The following is a 16,793-nucleotide window of genomic DNA, read 5'->3' as shown; positions in this document are numbered from 1 at the left end:
ATGAGCTGTTGTAGGAGAAGGGAGGGGGGCACTTTTTTTCTTATCATACAGTTTTTGTTTGTTTTGAAGAGGTTGCTTTCTTTTAGATGCCAAAGGAAAGGAGGAGGGATCCACCCTCGACCGGAATCAGCCTGTGTGCACACACAAGCAAGAAAATTGTGGCCGAAACAATTAGCATTGACTCCCCCCCTCCTCCCGTTTGCTGATAGGAAAAGAGGGAGAAGGCACTCAGCTAACAGAACACTTTTTTGGCAAATTTTATGACATTGGCACAGTTGGGAAATGTATGAAGCGGGGAAACTGGAGTTATGACATACGTAAGATCGAGGATGAATTTTGTGTAAAAATAGATGATAACACGTTAAGCAGGTTGATGATCTTTAGTTGGCCTATGTGGCTTTGATTATCATTAACGGTTCCCTTTTGTATGAAGTGCTACAGGGCAGAAGGAACACATTTTGAATGTAAGTGGTTTCCTGAAGTTGTCTGCTACCAGGACAGGAGTTGCTCCTCAAGGGAAAACTGCTCATCTCGAGCTCAGAGCTAGACAGATGGGTGAGACTTCCAGGCACCACACATCTTTATTTTAGAACATTCCTGCGATCTTATCTCGCATTTCTCATCTTGCATTGGTGAATATTTCCAAGGTGGTGCATTCAGAGGTGAATGAGCTTGACCTGTCATGCACATTGACAAAGAATGCAAGTCCAGTGGGCATTTTGGGCTGCTTCCCCTGAGTTGTCAGCAGCTCTTAGGACAAGGAAATATGTCAAGGTCAAGTTAAAATAACATCCAAGCTCTATCCGCATTCGATCTTCTCTTGTCGACTTACGCAGGTGTCTACTTCAAATTAAGCGAAACCAGTTTCTGAAGGGTCTTGAAAACAACTTTGTATTAAAAATTATCCGTATTTAGATTTATCCATACTGAAAAGCACTGAAATCCTATCTTACTGGCTGGGGAATGGGAAGAACTTCGCATTAAAGGTACTTTGTTTTAACAAATATTGTATTAATGAGGTTTTCCTGTACTATATCTGTTAAATTTCATAAAGCATTAACAAAATTTACTTTTTTGGTGAATTGACCCACCACCAATTGCATTTGGTTCAAAAAATGAGTTTTCATGTTAAGAAAATCTTTTGCTGACTTAAATACTTTCAATAAAATATTTATAGTGCATGGTTACTATTCCATCCCATGTAATAACATTAATATGTACTGTCAATAAAATACATAACACCTACCACAGAAAAAAAAAATATATTCTAAAGTCAGTATTGAATTTCTGTATGTACTCTTTGCAACATCTTATTTGTCCGCCCTGAAAAACTTCGAAGTCCTGAATTTGTAAATTTGACAACATGGCACTTCAGAGCCAACATGTAGTTGCCAACATTAAAACAGTTCTTCTTTTTTAAAAGAAACGCTGTTGTGATTTTTAAAAATTCTTTCACATTCCATGAAGTTTGAAATCCTAAATCAGTAATACTATACGGAATTAAACAAAAATCGCAAGTAGAAATGCGAATGCTGAATAGAAAATAGGAGTCTTCGTCCTGAAATTGAAAATGGGAAAATGTGTATGCAGTTTGAAACACTAAACAGGTTCTCTACCACCTGGAGAGAATTGTTGTCACCATTGAATGCAAACAAGCAAATTTCTCATGATTCTAGGTGAAATTTCAGTAAAGATACCTTGCACAGTACCGGACGATTCTGCAAAGTGTGTCTTTTCCTTGATCTGTGGCGAAAAATGGTTAGGAACTCCGGCGCATGTTTGTTTTCACTGAGATCAGTGTGTTTTACAAAGCTTAATGATAGTAATCTCGTAGAGCAGTTGGTTAGACGTCCACCCTGTTACACTTTTTCGTCAAGAACGAAACATCGCAGGTTCAAATCCCACACTCTCCTGTTACTTTTTTCTTGTTATTTACCCAGTACGAAGTGTTGAAATAATGTAATATAAGATTACAATACTCTCAGCCTTTATTTAGGCTGGTAGCAACCCACCATCATGAGGAAATTGGGGAGCTACAAGCGAGTAGCGTAACCCGGTCTCGAAATTCTCCTATAACGCCTGAGGGTCCGATGTGCTGACCCCACGTCACCCCATTACCGGTTGAAGATCTCCACACCTCTAGGTAGGATTATGGGAGGGAGACTGGCAGTGGGGAGATAGGCCAAGGCCCTTCGAGGGCTGTCGAGACATGGATTATTATTAAGTAATTATGCATTCCTCGAGGAATGCTTCTGCTCAGCTTGCTTGATTTGTCTCTTGCGCAGTACTCATTAAAGTTCAGCGAAACTCAATTATTGGTAGGATTTTAGGCAACACTTTTTTATTTCATTAAGACAAGTTATGTTAACCACATTAAGAATTTATGTCATAAATAACTGTTCTTGAACAGTATGTTGTTACCAAGGTACCCGGTCGAGGCACATTGTAAAATGGTTCGGATTCCAGTTGAAACTGTAGGTCCAGTTCCAATTAGCCTATCTGTGCATAAAGAAGACTTAAAACAACAATACAAATATATATACAAGCAGTATGTTCTGTGTTCTTTGTGATCTTCACTGCGGACCTAAAATGTAGGTCTGATTCTCCATGATGCAACCACAAATATTATGCTATTCAACATTTGAAACTTCCCATCTCAGAATTTACTTCACTTGTTTCTGTGCAATCCACGTTGCATCTTGCTTACTATGATATAAAGGTCTTTCAGAAGTACTAGTTGTAAATTGCATACAATACCAATCAACGGCAATTTCACAGATATGTAGACAGGCCTTCTCGTCCAAGGCTGTTTATTTTCCTGTAAAAGATTCTGTAAATTAAGGAGTTTTGAACCCACGACCTTCCATTCAGCAAGCGAATACGATCTCCCTACACCATACTGCTCACGTAATTTTAAGCACTCCATTCGAGGGGTAAAGACACACACATTGCTCGAGCCTGTAGAATAGCTGGGGATAGGTTGTTGGATTAAACATTGGGGCCATTAAATAAGTTGAAGGGAAGCTGGCGGTTTACGTAAATTTTCCTTGCCGAGGGAAATATATTGCCACATTCCCACTTTATAATACAGAAAAAGCAGGTTCATATTTCGAAAATGACAGATCAGTTTCCTACCACGAAAATAGGTTTTTCATACTTTGTAGTTCATTAATATGCACTTGTAAGATTTTCCATTGTTTTAATTTCACACATATTTTACATTTGAGAAGTTGAATATCCCTTTCCTCTCTCTTTTTCTACAGTCTTTGGGAAGGCTGAAGTTCCTTAATGTCCGGGGTGTGTATCCTTTTAGTTTTCGAAATCCTACTTTCAAGAAACAAGAAAATATTTTGTAACTAAACAATTGTTTGTTCAAAACATGGCATTTACACACCATTTACAAAATATGACAAAACACCAATATAAATATTCACCATTCTTCCCATTCAGCGTTTCTCGAGTTTTGTATTACAAATTGTAATGAGGTGATTAGAGACATAGCATCACATGTGCATTGGCTTCTTCAAACTGTTAACTAACATGAGCTATTTGGAGAAGAGGTAGCGTGCTTGATTCTGACGGGAGTGGTCGTGGGTTCGGTTCTCCAGCCGGGAAGAAATTTTTTTTCAGGAGTATAAAGTTGGGCGTAAAGTTTATCCACCTTGCTGGTAAATTAACGTTGGTGAAAGGAAAGAGTAAGAAGGTGCAGCATTTCCGGAAGCCATTTCGATGGGAGGAGGAAATCATGTGCCACGTGGGATGCGCAGAATCAAGTTACGTAGAGCTAATGTGGTGGTTGTTTTGAATATTGCTAATTTAGTAGAAAGTTTGTTAGATCTAATATTTTCTGTCTAGTATTTTGGATACAAAGCAGTAGCGAATTAACGATCATTCTCAGGTCTTGCATTTTTTTTTGTCATTCACTACATAAATAGTTGTTAGTAGTTTTTTATCGCATTTACTCCGTCACAATAGCCACTTACTTACGTTAATTGGTGATTTACTATTACTTTTAGATGCATCGAAAGATAGAGGTGAGGGGATTAACAACAGTCATTATGAAGGAACGGACATAAAATTACCAATCTTAACAATTTGAACTCATTAACTCTCCCCTTTGTTAGTCACTGCTTAATATAATTGAGTGTGTGCGTTAGTATATCGAAATAATGAATAGTTTAGGTTTCAGTGAAGATCATAAACATATCTTGAATAACATTACATACAGCAATCGGAATACATGTATGTGATATGCGAATTAGTCATAACATGTGTGTTAATAACAGAACTTATGAAAAATGGCAAAAAAGAAAGTTTTAATCTTAAATCCTGGAAAATCAACACTTTCTAAGGGAAAAAATGAGGGTGGGATTTGAAGTTTATGAAAACATCCACCTTATTGTGTTACAAGCACATTTTCCGGACAGGTCATGAAAAATATTATTTTTTTAGAAGTGTTCGATATTATGCAGGGTATTGTAAATGAAATGTCGCAAAAAATTCTCAGATTTTGCATCTTTCTGCTCAAACTTCATGGCGATATCCTCCAGGTGGAGAAAAACTGTATTCATTGTTTCAAACCTCTCTGATTTCAAGTCGAGCAGGCACAATCCTAAAAAATTCTAAACGTTCTGTATCCAATTCACTATATCTGTTTTATTGTGTATTATATTAGCTGTTTATAGTTTCTAAGTTCCTTTAAAGTGTGAAATTTAAAGCCTTTCACCACAGAGTTTTTCGTCTAGGTGAGGGACCAACTCAAAGTTGGTTACTCTCAGCTTGAGCTGAAGTGCAATGTTGCTAAGTTTACGAATTCAGGACTTAGAATTCTTTCTGGGTGGTCAAATACGATGTTGCAAAGAGTACATTGAAACAACTTAAAAATATATCCAATACAAAATATAAGCATAACTGCTGCACATCTCAACAGAAAAAAAAAACATTTGTTAAAAACAATAAAAAAAACACAAACATCATGATAAAAAACACTTTAGGAGTTCTACCAAGCTTTCAATTCCATCTTGGAATCATCATAAGGGAATAGCACCAGTGGAACTTCAACCGTGTCACTTTCGCCATCTCTCGCCCAGCCCTGATGATGATTCCGAGATGGAATCGAAAGCTTGGTAGAACTTCTAAAGTATTTTTCATTGTGATGTTTGAGTGTTTTTTATTGTTTTTAACAAATGTGTTGCTGGCATGGACATAAGAAGTTTTTTACTGTCATAGAAAGAACAATGTATAATCTACATTCTTAGCAGACAGAAGAAAAAACTAAAAGAAAGGAGATAAAATTGAATCTGAAGCAATGTCAGGAAAAACTCTTATTTCTGCAGGCAATAGAAACACTAGAAAACATGCATGTATGCATGCAAACAACAGGCACAGGAGAAATATAAAACGAAAACAAAAAAAAGAAGGAAAGGGAAATCTAGCAATGAATAGGAATACCTGATCTCAGAAGTGGAAGTAGACTTGAGCAGTTCATACAATTTGCCAAACTTACCACACAGAACATGAAATCTTTGTGTATATGAAGATTGTCTTGTTAAAATACCAGTAATAAGTGAAGAGTGCAGGCATAGTTCTGATCATTCCAAAAACCCACACATCCATTAAGCCCTGGTAAACTGTAGTTATGATGCACGCTGGTATAAACCACTTCTCACACACTGAGCAGCCCATCAGACACCAACGTCAAGTTCTTGTTATCCATGTCATCTCATCCAAACAAAAATCAGACTTGTCTGCACATTCTTTGTTCTCCTTTCTTCATGGCAATTCTGATTCAGACAAGTTTTCCTCTACAAACCTACACTTGTTTTTCTGATGGCCTCCACTTTGGCTTGTCACTTCTCTAGCTTAACTTACTTTCTCACTTGAACTATCTTGACTTAGATGACACATCAAACAGCCTTGAACCCCAGAATTAATTATCCTCACCACTCCATCACCACCGTTACCACACACAAATAATCATAATAAAGATTTGATTAGCAGTTCACAGGTGGTGAATATCCATTCTTACCAAATGTCTGTGTTATTGCACTTGCATTAATAAAACAAAATAAAAGATGGAATCAAATAAGACAGAATTTCAATCCTACAAACAAGAATCTTAATCAGGTAAAAATAAGAGAAATATACTAAAAGCTGGGAAGATTCCTGCACCTGCGCTGCACTTCACACACACAAGCTTCTGAACTGTTGCAATAGATGGCACCACATGTAATGTACTTTGCTAGTTCCTTGCATACCACTAAATGCCTCCCTTCCTTCCCAGCTTTCAATAGCTTCCTTCTACTTTTACCTGATGAAGATTGGCATTTGTAGGATTGAAATGTTGGATTTTATCTGCTTGTTCATTAATTATTCTGTCTTATCTGTTTATTACCCCTCTCCACTAACACTTCCATTCAAAAACAAAGGAAAAGCAACTGTATTACCACCATGAATGCATTATTATATTTGCACTGATTTTCCCATGGTTTCTCTCCCACATGCACTTATCCACCCCTCACAAACATGTTAGTAATGCATTAGTAAGAGGTTAAATGATTTTCATCTGGTAAAACTTTCAACCTGCGTGCCATCTTTTCCCTTGTTCCTGTATATTTTTTCCTTCTATCTTTTTACTTGTATCATTTAACAGACACATATCCATATTAAACTTTAGCAAGTTGTAAACATTTCCAAACTCTCTCATTTCATTACAATGCTTGGTGGTCAGGTATTGGCCTAAATGTGCACTTAATGCAAATTTCATACATACACTTGAATAAACTGGCATGTTCAGGGAAAATAACTCAGAATCCCTGGATGTGTGAAAACATAGTTGAAATATTGAACTGATTTATCACGAAGTCACATACTCAAGTAACAATCACTTCGATGTGAAATACATGGACATGCAATGATGCATGTGATTACAGTGTCTCGGGTTCAGATTCCTTAAATTATACACACATACCAGAATAGGCCAACCCAAACAGTTGAGAAAATCAGTGTGTGATATTACTTAGATATAAATATTATCCTCTCATAAAAGATCCTCCCCCCATCCAGTTGAAAGTGGGGTGTGATCCAAACCACTAAAATGTGTTCCCAATGGAAAATGAACCTGAGATTTTGGTACATGCAAAACTACTAAGTTGCTGACCAAGGCAGTTTATTAAGAGATATATATATATAACAGTTGGGCTGAAAATTTCGTAGGCTGACTCATAGATGTCGTTACTAGAATTAAATCCATGTGATTTTTACTTAGTACTAACCTTCAAAAGATACGTGTATAAATTTCACAGCTGCCGGATAATTAGTTCGTGAGATATAGCATTGTGAGTGAAGCAGCTTTTGTTATTGTGAAAAAATGGATAAAAAGAATTTCGTGTGTTAATAAAGCATTGCTTTTTGGTGAAAAAAAATACTGTTGAAGCCAAGGCTTGGCTTGATAAACATTATTCGGACTCTGCACCAGGAAAATCAACCATTAAGAAGTGGTTTGCTAAATTTAAACGAGGCAAAATGAGCATCGAAGACGATGCACGCAGTGGACGCCCCAAAGAGGCTGTTACCGACGAAAACACCAAAAAAGTCCACAAAATAATTTTAAATGATCGTAAAGTGAAGTTGATCGAGATAGCTGAGACTTCAAAAATATCAAAGGAACGTGTTGGACATATTGTGCATGAATATTTGAACATGCGAAAGCTGTGTGCAAAATGGGTGCCGCGCGTGCTCACAATCGATCAAAAGCAACAACGTTTTGATGATTCGGAGCAATGTTTAGCGATATTCAACCGTAATAAAATTGCTTCCCCATCCACCATATTCTCCAGATCTGGCCCCCAGTGACTTTTTCCTGTTTGCAGACCTTAAAAGAATACTCGCTGGAGAGAAATTTAGCACTGATGAAGAGGTAATCGCCGAAACTGAGGCCTATTTTGAGGCTAAAGAGAAATCGTACTATAAAAATGGCATTGAAAAATTGTATGACCGCTATAATCATTGTATCGCCCTCGAAGGCAACTATATTGAATAATAAAATCGAATTTTGTCAAAAAAATATTTTTTACTATGTTAGCCTACGAACTTTTCAGCCCAACTGTTAAAACCCACTTAACAACAGGGTTGAAACATTACCTGTTAAAGTGTTTTTTTTTTCTTTTCTTAATAAACTGCCTTGGTCAGCAACTTAGTGTTTTTAATATGGAAACAAGGCTTAATTATATTACAAATGCAAAAATCTGTGCAGAATTTTGTAAGGAAGAGGTATTGCATAAATAACCTGTCCATAAAATAAGTTACTATCTTTCACATGTATCCAACCTTCTGCTTTTTGTTTATTTAAAATATGTACCATCACCCTTGCCAGGGCACACCAATACACATATGTGTGCAAGTAGGAATATGAAATTTATGTAAAGCCTTCATTTAGATACAATCACTTGACCAGTGATTCCACCAGCTTGGAACACTTCTACCCAGTTTTTCACAACCTCACATGTAGGTCCACTTCATGCACATTAAGGCTAATTAGGACTGGACCTACAGTTTAAAATGGGATCCGAACCACTATGTGCCTCCACTGGCAATAGAACATGGACCCCTTGGTTACAAGGCTACAACACTACCACTGCACCATAGGGGAGGCCCTACAAATTATGGTGGCATAGGCATTTACAGATGAAATTGTAGAAATGGTAGAAGAGCCACAGCATTCTTATGGGCCTTTGGTTTTTTTCATTCCATGTAAATGTGGTGTGTAAAGGTAACTGGACAAAATTTTCCAGTACTGCAATGAGATCAAGACTAGGTCACTCACATGGTAGTGACATAGCTTTTCAGCCTGGACAACCTTCATCAAGCCCATATATATCTTTTCTCTCATGGTATTTCTGAAAACTTATGGACTTAAAACTTTATTCACAGCACATACCATTATCTGATGTTTAAAATTCTCATTACTAATTAGCTTATGATAGTTTTATCCTTAAAAATTATACCATTGAAACAATCAATATAGCGTGACCAAGACCATAACAGTAAATTTACAAGTTTTGCATTTACAAGTGACTTTTCGGAAGTATCAGCAAAAATGCACAGCCAAATCATCACGTCCCTTGCTTAGGTAAAGAAATAAAGTGTTGTAGTAATTAATGGTAAGACCATACGCACGCACTAGAATATACAAAAGCAATCTTTATAAATGAAGTTTAGTAGGAAACTGGTAAAGGCATCTCTATCCAGACAAGCCTAAAAGTGAAGAAAAGCACGCTTTAACATTACATGCTGCAATATTATGAAACCACGCAACATACTAGGTACTGGAGTCAAGTTCAACACTCTAATATAGTACAAGGTGAGTTAAAATTACATAAAACTTAAACTCCTTAGCAAAAAAGTCTAGGGAAGATAGTGTAATACATACTGCGTAAGTTTGGTCTCTGATGACTTTGAAGTCTTGCTTCAATACCTGAAGATCTTGAGAAATCTGAGTTTTCTCTTCATTACATGCAACATACTTTTCCTTTACTACAACCAGTTCTTCTTGAAGCTCAGCTAGCTGCAAAAAGATTTCAAGATGTGCATTATTAAACATTCACAAGGAACAATTTCCTTGTAATATACACTAGAGAACGGTATCATATGAGATTTATTTATATTTAATACACTTACAATTTTACTAGCAAGTTAAAGCAGTATGTGTTCAATTTCACTACAGAAAAAATACAATCTTTGCTCAGTCTCTCAAGAAATGAAATTTTCATCAGTACTAAGTCATGCATTGACCATTTTTCCCTACTGTTACGTAATATAATTTAATTGTTCTGGGTTACCTGTGATGATTTCCCAGTGCAAATCATTCATTCACTAACAAAAACTATGAATGAATTGAAACTACTGATTTGTACATACAAAACTTCTATTCATACACAGTGAATTTCTTCTCCCATTCATTCATTAAGTTCTATCACCATTGCACCAATTCATCATCCATCCTCATTGTTGTGATTAGCCCAAGAGGAAGACACACACATAAAATAAAAATTGAAACACAAAGTTTCTCACTACAATGAAGATTAAGAGACATCCTCATGAGATTAAAAGTCTGTACCTATGCACACAAGAAATATGTCAACATTCTCACCCTTTTCAGTGTTTCTCTTTGCTCTTCCTGGCAAACCTGCATTTCAGAAGGCCATGTTTTCCCTGGTGATATTCTTGACTTCAGTGATTTCAGTTCCTTTTCACATTCTTGTAGATGTCTGTTGTCCTCTTGGAGTTTACAATACTCATTCTTCAGTCTAAAAAATGCAAGATTATTCATTAGAACTTTCCACTACATACAGAATGCTTGTGTGAATTATTAAAAAGTTACACAAAAAATACATTATCCTCTTTTTAAATTTGAAATTGAATACACAATAAAAAATTATCAATTCTGATTGTACATTTTACTTTGCACGTTTTTGTTTCTTTGAAAACAGAAAAATCTTCAAGAATTACATAAAATATGCTAAACTAATATTGGATTGAAAGTTCCCAGCACAACAAATGTAAAAGAAAAAAAAAGGAGAGTGAGATAGAGAGTGAGAGAGAGAGAGATAGTGAGTGAGTGAGTGAGTGGGAGTCAAAGGAGGAAAGAATATATAATCAGGTAAGCAAGCATCAGTTTAAATGCAGACAGATCATGGGTAGGTTGTACACTTAATGTAAAAAGACTAAGTCATGATGAGAAAGAAAATACCGTACGTGAATCACAATTAAGGTGAAGACAATCTATTATTAGAGAAGCTTTACACTACAGTTTCCCTTAGTAAACTAGTGTAAACTACATCCACCTACTTCATATCATCATACCTTCCATAACTCTTCATATTGTGGCGCTACGATGCCAAGGGTCCAGGGTTCGAATCCCGCTTGGGCTTGGTTGTTTGTGAATGTCCATTCATCAATTTCATCATTTCATCACTCATCCCCCATCTTCGCAAATTAGCCAAGACACACAAAATGCGAAGTAAAATAAACTAAATCAATCAATCAATCTTCATATTGTGCAACCCCCCCCCCCTCACTCTCCCTCTTACTTGCTAAACAGCATCGTCCATGTTTTCTGTAGTACTAGCCTCAATGTCAGGGCAGCTTTCAGTGTGAAAGTAGAATTATATTATGTACTGCTCTAACTAAAATTTAATATGTATCAGAAACTATGAATGCTGAAGTTAAAACAAATATCTCACTTTCGGTTGGATTGTTTTCACTTAGTTGCTTTTCTTGCGTAAAAAATACACAAAATTTATATCCTAAAACAAAAAGAAACCAAAATATTCATAATAGACCTGTAAATATTACTTTGTAGAAATAATTCTATGTATATGGTGACAGCATATACAGGATGTACCAGAAGTGATAGTGCAAATTGAAATGATGAAAAGTACATGATAGTAGAAGCAAAATAACTCTCAGCACACATGGGGTTGCAAACGAACTGCATGCGAGATAATTGTAAATGTATGGTCATGATACACCACTGACTTGATTGTTTGTACACATCGTATGCTTTTCACGTGTCAGGTGCCATAGTCCTCAGTAACAAATAACAGAATTAAAAGGTTCACCTCACTAGACATTACTGTTGCTTTTATTACCAAGGTCTATTGTACTGTACAGTGTGTTACATGTTCGGTAGTGTTCAGTTTTAAACAAAGAAACCTTGGAGATCACAAGGAGACAAGCATACGATGTATACAAACAATCAAGTCAGTGGTGGATCGCAATTATTTTGCATAACAGTTGGTTTGCGACCCCATGTTGACTTGAGACTTTTTTTGCTTCTACTATTGTGTTCTCTTCACAGTTTCAGTTTGTGCTGTCACTTCTGGTACATCCTGTACATTAAATCTGAAATAGAATAATGTACAATAACTCTATAAAAACAGTGTAACACCCATATTACATTCTAGATTTTCATTATATCTGAAGAAATTACCTTGTTGATAATCTGATAATCTAGTCTCACTAACTTATTCATAGTTCCACACGTTCCTTTAATGAATGATCAATTTTGCCATCCAGTCGTGAAGAAACTGCTAGTATGGAACTATGAATTAGTCATGATCATATGAAATATGAACGCTATCTATGAAAAAAGCCTATCAGATGCTCCGTGGAAAGATGATCCCTGCCCAGGAACCCTATTACACACACAATTTTGCTGCACAGCTTTCTGAGCAGCAATTTAAATGGAGTCTTCCGTAAATGACACAACTGAGTGGTACTTGTGTAGTACAACAATATGACAGAAGAAAGCCCACAGTCCTATTACAAGATCTATCTGAAAATATCAAACAAATCTTACTTTCGAGATGCAATCTGATGATGTCTTCTGCATACAAAATGTGTATGTGCAATACAGTTATTAGCAGGAATAAATTCTTCACTTTGTTTTCCCATTATATACTAGACTTTTCTTAGCAAAGGTAAAACAATATGTTTGTTGTTTTATCTGTCCACTTTATGCTCAGATTGCTTAATCAGAACTGAACCTACAGTTTACAGTGGAATCCAAACCACTGTGCAATCCTCCATCGAAGATCAAACTTAGACCCCTTTGATACAAGATGACAGCGTAGGCACTACACTATCAGGGAGGAACTACAAAAACATGTTACAATCTTTCCCCCCTCCCCGCACATTACATTTCCTGCAGTATAAGTCATTTTAGCTACAGAAGTGTACGACTTGAATTGAGGTATCACTGTATTATGCAAATTACTGGAAAACATACATATTAATTTAATCTTTATTCAAATTATAACCAAGAACCACATTGTAAGTTACATCTTTTTACATGTAAATCATCTAATAGAAACTGAAAGATGGGTCAAACCAGTGAAAGTACTCCTACATCCCCAAGTATACAAATTTCCTGAACAAGAATCTCTGGCTAACTATTTGTGAAAACTCACAAAAATCACATATACACTTCCCATTACCTGAATTCAAGTACAGTCTTCCTGATCCCCTCTTTTCACATTGAAATGTAAGCTTGCATTTTTACTTTAGAAGTTGATTCTGTGCCAGCAAAGTAAGAAATCAATCTGAATTGCCAGTTCTTTTAAAAGGACAGGACCTACCTGTTATATCGACATTTGTCTACTTACCTTATCAAATGATATGACAAAAGTCATCTAAAGATATGTTATCCTTTTTGTTTTTATCTGTTACAAAAACTCCTTCGCCACCTTGTCACTAGTCTACAAAACCAGTACAACTATTTCACTTCCAGTGACAGCCTTCTTACATGATGCAACCACTTTACAGGTATCTCATTTACATAAATTAAATTATTTTGCATGAACATTCTTCTAATCTATTTTCCTAGTTCTAGTTTGTAACAGAATCTAGCAAATAAAAAATATCCATCTACCTAGGAGTAATATGCATTTAGTTCAGTAAAACTAAATTTCAACCAATATCCACCCTTTCTATTTCACTCCGCACATATATCTTATTCAACACAGAAATATGAATAATTCTACATGTATTATGGCAATTCATAAAATTTATAATGATTTATAAAATGAAAGAATCATGCATTTTAATATAATTTGAAACTAGCAAACTTGGTGGTCGAGCACATTAAGCAGTCAACTTCAATCTCACCACCAAAGCACCCAGATTCAAATCCCAGTCTGTTCTTTGTGAATGTTCCTTCAATTTCATCACATCATTACTCATCATCATCATTGCAATTAACCAAAAGTGGCAGAAAAGCAACAATAAATAACAAAAATACAAATAAAATTTGAAACTGGAAATGCTAGGTTGATACCAACTCCATAACTGCAACCTGCATATGATCCAGACCTTCTTTGCTGACCATTTATATTTTGTATTTCCAACTTTGACTGGCCAATTCACACTTTTCAGTCTAAGCAGGTGTTTCAGACGTAAGAAGGTCTCCTAACAAACATGCACATTTACCATCATATTTTAATGTGAATTTAGTTATAGCTTTAAAAGTATTTTTAATTTAAGTTACCTGTTTATGGTAATACAAAAATAAGAATAAAGGTGGCATGTGTTGTCAGAGAAAGTATCAAAAAAATATATTTAAGTTCAATATAAACAGTACAATAATTGATTCCTGTCATATTTACATAAATGGAATTCTAATATATGGGGTTTGAGATCCAGGCTGAAATTTTTGAAGTGATTTCAAATATTTTAGTGTATATTTGAATCCATTAGCATACAACTAGCGTGTTTGTCCAAGTTATTATACTTACTTCCTCATTTCCCCTTCCATCACAGTTATCCATGATTGTAGTGAATCACATTCCATTCTTAACCTTTCAATTTCTTCCTGGTTCTTATTATCATCCTGCTGAGTTGCTGTACTTGGCCATTTCTTGGATTCAATTTCATTTTGAAGAAATTTCACTTTGTCCTTCATTTGTTCAGCTTCATTTTTGCACTGCTTCGCCTGTTGTTGAGCTTCCATTAACTGTTCTGTAAATTTCAAAACAAGCTTAATGAAACAGCTGGGGCAGCCATACACTAATACTTTTATGCGATGTAAAGAAATGTTCATATAAACAGCATTGCTTAAAATCCAAGGCAAACAATATTAACACACTAGTTACATTTAGCCATAAATTTTAACTCAACAAAAATTTCTTGTGCCATGCCTGAAAAAGTTGGGATGCAAAATGTAAGCAGCTTCCAATCATGTTCAAATACTGAGATATAAGTTCCAGTAACTTATATCCGGTAACTTTTCTAACAGTTGAAGCGGCCCCGGCGCCCACCCAGCGTCGAATAACATGGGTACCTGGGGGAAACCCTGGGGGGTAAAGGCGGTCAGGGGCGTGATGCTGATCACATCACCCCCACTCACGACCGGATCAAGAAAGTGTGGGGCGTTACCCCCACACCCCCTATATGCCTTCATGGCGTGGTGCTATGCACAGGGGAACACTTTACCTTTACCTTTAGTAACTTATAGGATATAAGTTCCAGTAACTTATAGGATATAAGTTCCTACTGGAATATCTCATATTACAAGCCCTCAGAACCACATATCTGCAAAGTTAATGGATCTTTAAATGTTGGTTAGCTTCTTCATTTTGATAGGCACAAAAACTGTTAGAGTTAATTACATAGGTGAACAAATTGCTCTTCCCTGTTGACTTTAATGTCATTGTTGCACATGCTTTGTGTCCTGGGTTTGAATCCCGGCATGGGTGTTCTTTTGTGAGAGTCCCTTCATCAACTTCATCATCTTCGTGATTAGCCAAAAAGTGGCAGACAAGTAAAATAACTAAATCACATCAAATCATATTCTTTGTCTGAGTTATTAGGAATTTCTAGTTAAATTAAAATGTAGGAAGAAAAGTATCATTGCAAAAATTACATACTTCGCAAGTTTTCTCCTTCCTCTGCATTGCTCCTACTTTTCTGTTGTTCCTCTTGGAGCCTTTCCTGTAACTGCAAAACTTGCAGCTTGACTTCATCTGCAGATGTTTCTAACCAATGCATCTGTTCCTGAAGTTTACTAACAGAATCAGATTTCTCTCTCATTTGATTCTGTGCAATCTGTATAAAATAAACAAACATCTACTACATTCAGACAGTAAATATTAATACAAAACAATATTACAACTAATTTTCATACTATTTCAGTGTAAATATTATTCACTCTATGCATTACATGGGTGTAGAAGAAAATGTCACACACTACTACTTTGTAGTAGACTCCTATCCAGTTCAAGTGCCACAATCTTCCTCTATCAAATGTGTTAAATTTTCTGAATGGGAGTGTACAGTCACGGACACTGCCGGCTTGTAACGATTCCATTGAAAGTCAATGTATTCATTACAAGCTGGCAGTGTCCGTGACTGTACAACAAATAGATTTGCACCTTTAGCAAATTTTCTGGAGGTTCACACATCAGAGCTTACACTCCAACTGCTACAACTAGCTAAAATTAGGGCTGAGCCGATACCAATAGTGATGTATCAGTATCAGCAGATACCAGGGGTATCGGTATCAGTAAGAAGCAGTTCAATTTTTTTCGATGATGCCAAACTTTGATTGATTGCTTTATTTTACTTCGCTTTTTGTGCCACTTTTGGCTAATTTGCGAAGATAGGAATGAGTGATGATATGATAAAATTGATGAATGCACACTCACAATCATCCATGCCCAGGCCGGGATTCAAACCCAAGACCCCTGGCATTGTAGTGGGATGTTCTAACCACTCTGCCACTGAGGCCGGTGATGATACCAAAGGTTTTGAGTGGCTAGAGCAACCATGAGAAACAACTCATTTGTCAATATTTGTCCTTTTCAAAGATTTGTTCACCCTTCCTTGTGACAGGTTGTGGTCCGCACAAGAATTCCATGTACATTTCCGAAAATGATGCACCCTCCTGGGAAGCAGATGACAAGATCAAAGGCAGGGCTAAAGTGAAAGCGCTGCACCCAAACGTGGCATTGAAGGCATGTAACTGCCTGGTGGTCAACACTATGTGTAGGGACATTCAATTTTCGCGATGCGCGAAATCGCAAAATGTGAAAAAAAGATGCAATTTTGAACAATCTGCACGTAACTACACCCCCAATGATGAAATATGCATGAGTTTTATTCGCGAAGTAATGCGAAATGTGTGCTTTTCCACGAAATGGATGCTTTTTTGCAAAATAACCCTGAAATATAATCAAATTAAGTAGAAAACATGCAAAAACCGGCACAAACTGTCGATTTGTAATGAAACGTTTGCC

At 36.3% G+C, this 16,793-nt stretch overlaps 1 protein-coding gene across 7 annotated transcripts in view; it reads right to left on the bottom strand.

Moving 5' to 3' along the window:
• Positions 1 to 16,793, bottom strand: part of LOC145983893 (uncharacterized) — a 159,310-nt gene that overhangs the window by 19,410 nt on the left and 123,107 nt on the right. For 5 of the 7 annotated variants that reach the window (XR_014441271.1, XR_014441272.1, XM_083116992.1 and 2 more), the window contains exons 15-18: positions 15,426 to 15,624; positions 14,295 to 14,517; positions 10,151 to 10,307; positions 9,431 to 9,565 (exon numbers count right to left, since the gene is read on the bottom strand). Coding sequence is in view for 5 of the 7 variants with exons in the window: in XM_083116992.1 (XP_082973118.1) it covers positions 9,431 to 9,565; positions 10,151 to 10,307; positions 14,295 to 14,517; positions 15,426 to 15,624 (714 nt within the window). In the remaining 2 variants the exon portion in view is untranslated. The remainder of the gene's footprint in view (positions 1 to 9,430; positions 9,566 to 10,150; positions 10,308 to 14,294; positions 14,518 to 15,425; positions 15,625 to 16,793) is intronic. The other 2 variants (XM_083116993.1, XM_083116994.1) reach the window with 1 other exon arrangement.

This window comes from Lepisma saccharinum, chromosome 2, assembly GCF_977018435.1.
Source record: "Lepisma saccharinum chromosome 2, izLepSacc3.1, whole genome shotgun sequence".
In the NCBI taxonomy this organism is placed as follows: Eukaryota; Metazoa; Arthropoda; class Insecta; order Zygentoma; family Lepismatidae; genus Lepisma; species Lepisma saccharinum.
The sequence above is the reverse complement of the archived record's forward strand: the minus strand, read 5'-3'. Positions and strand labels throughout refer to the sequence as shown.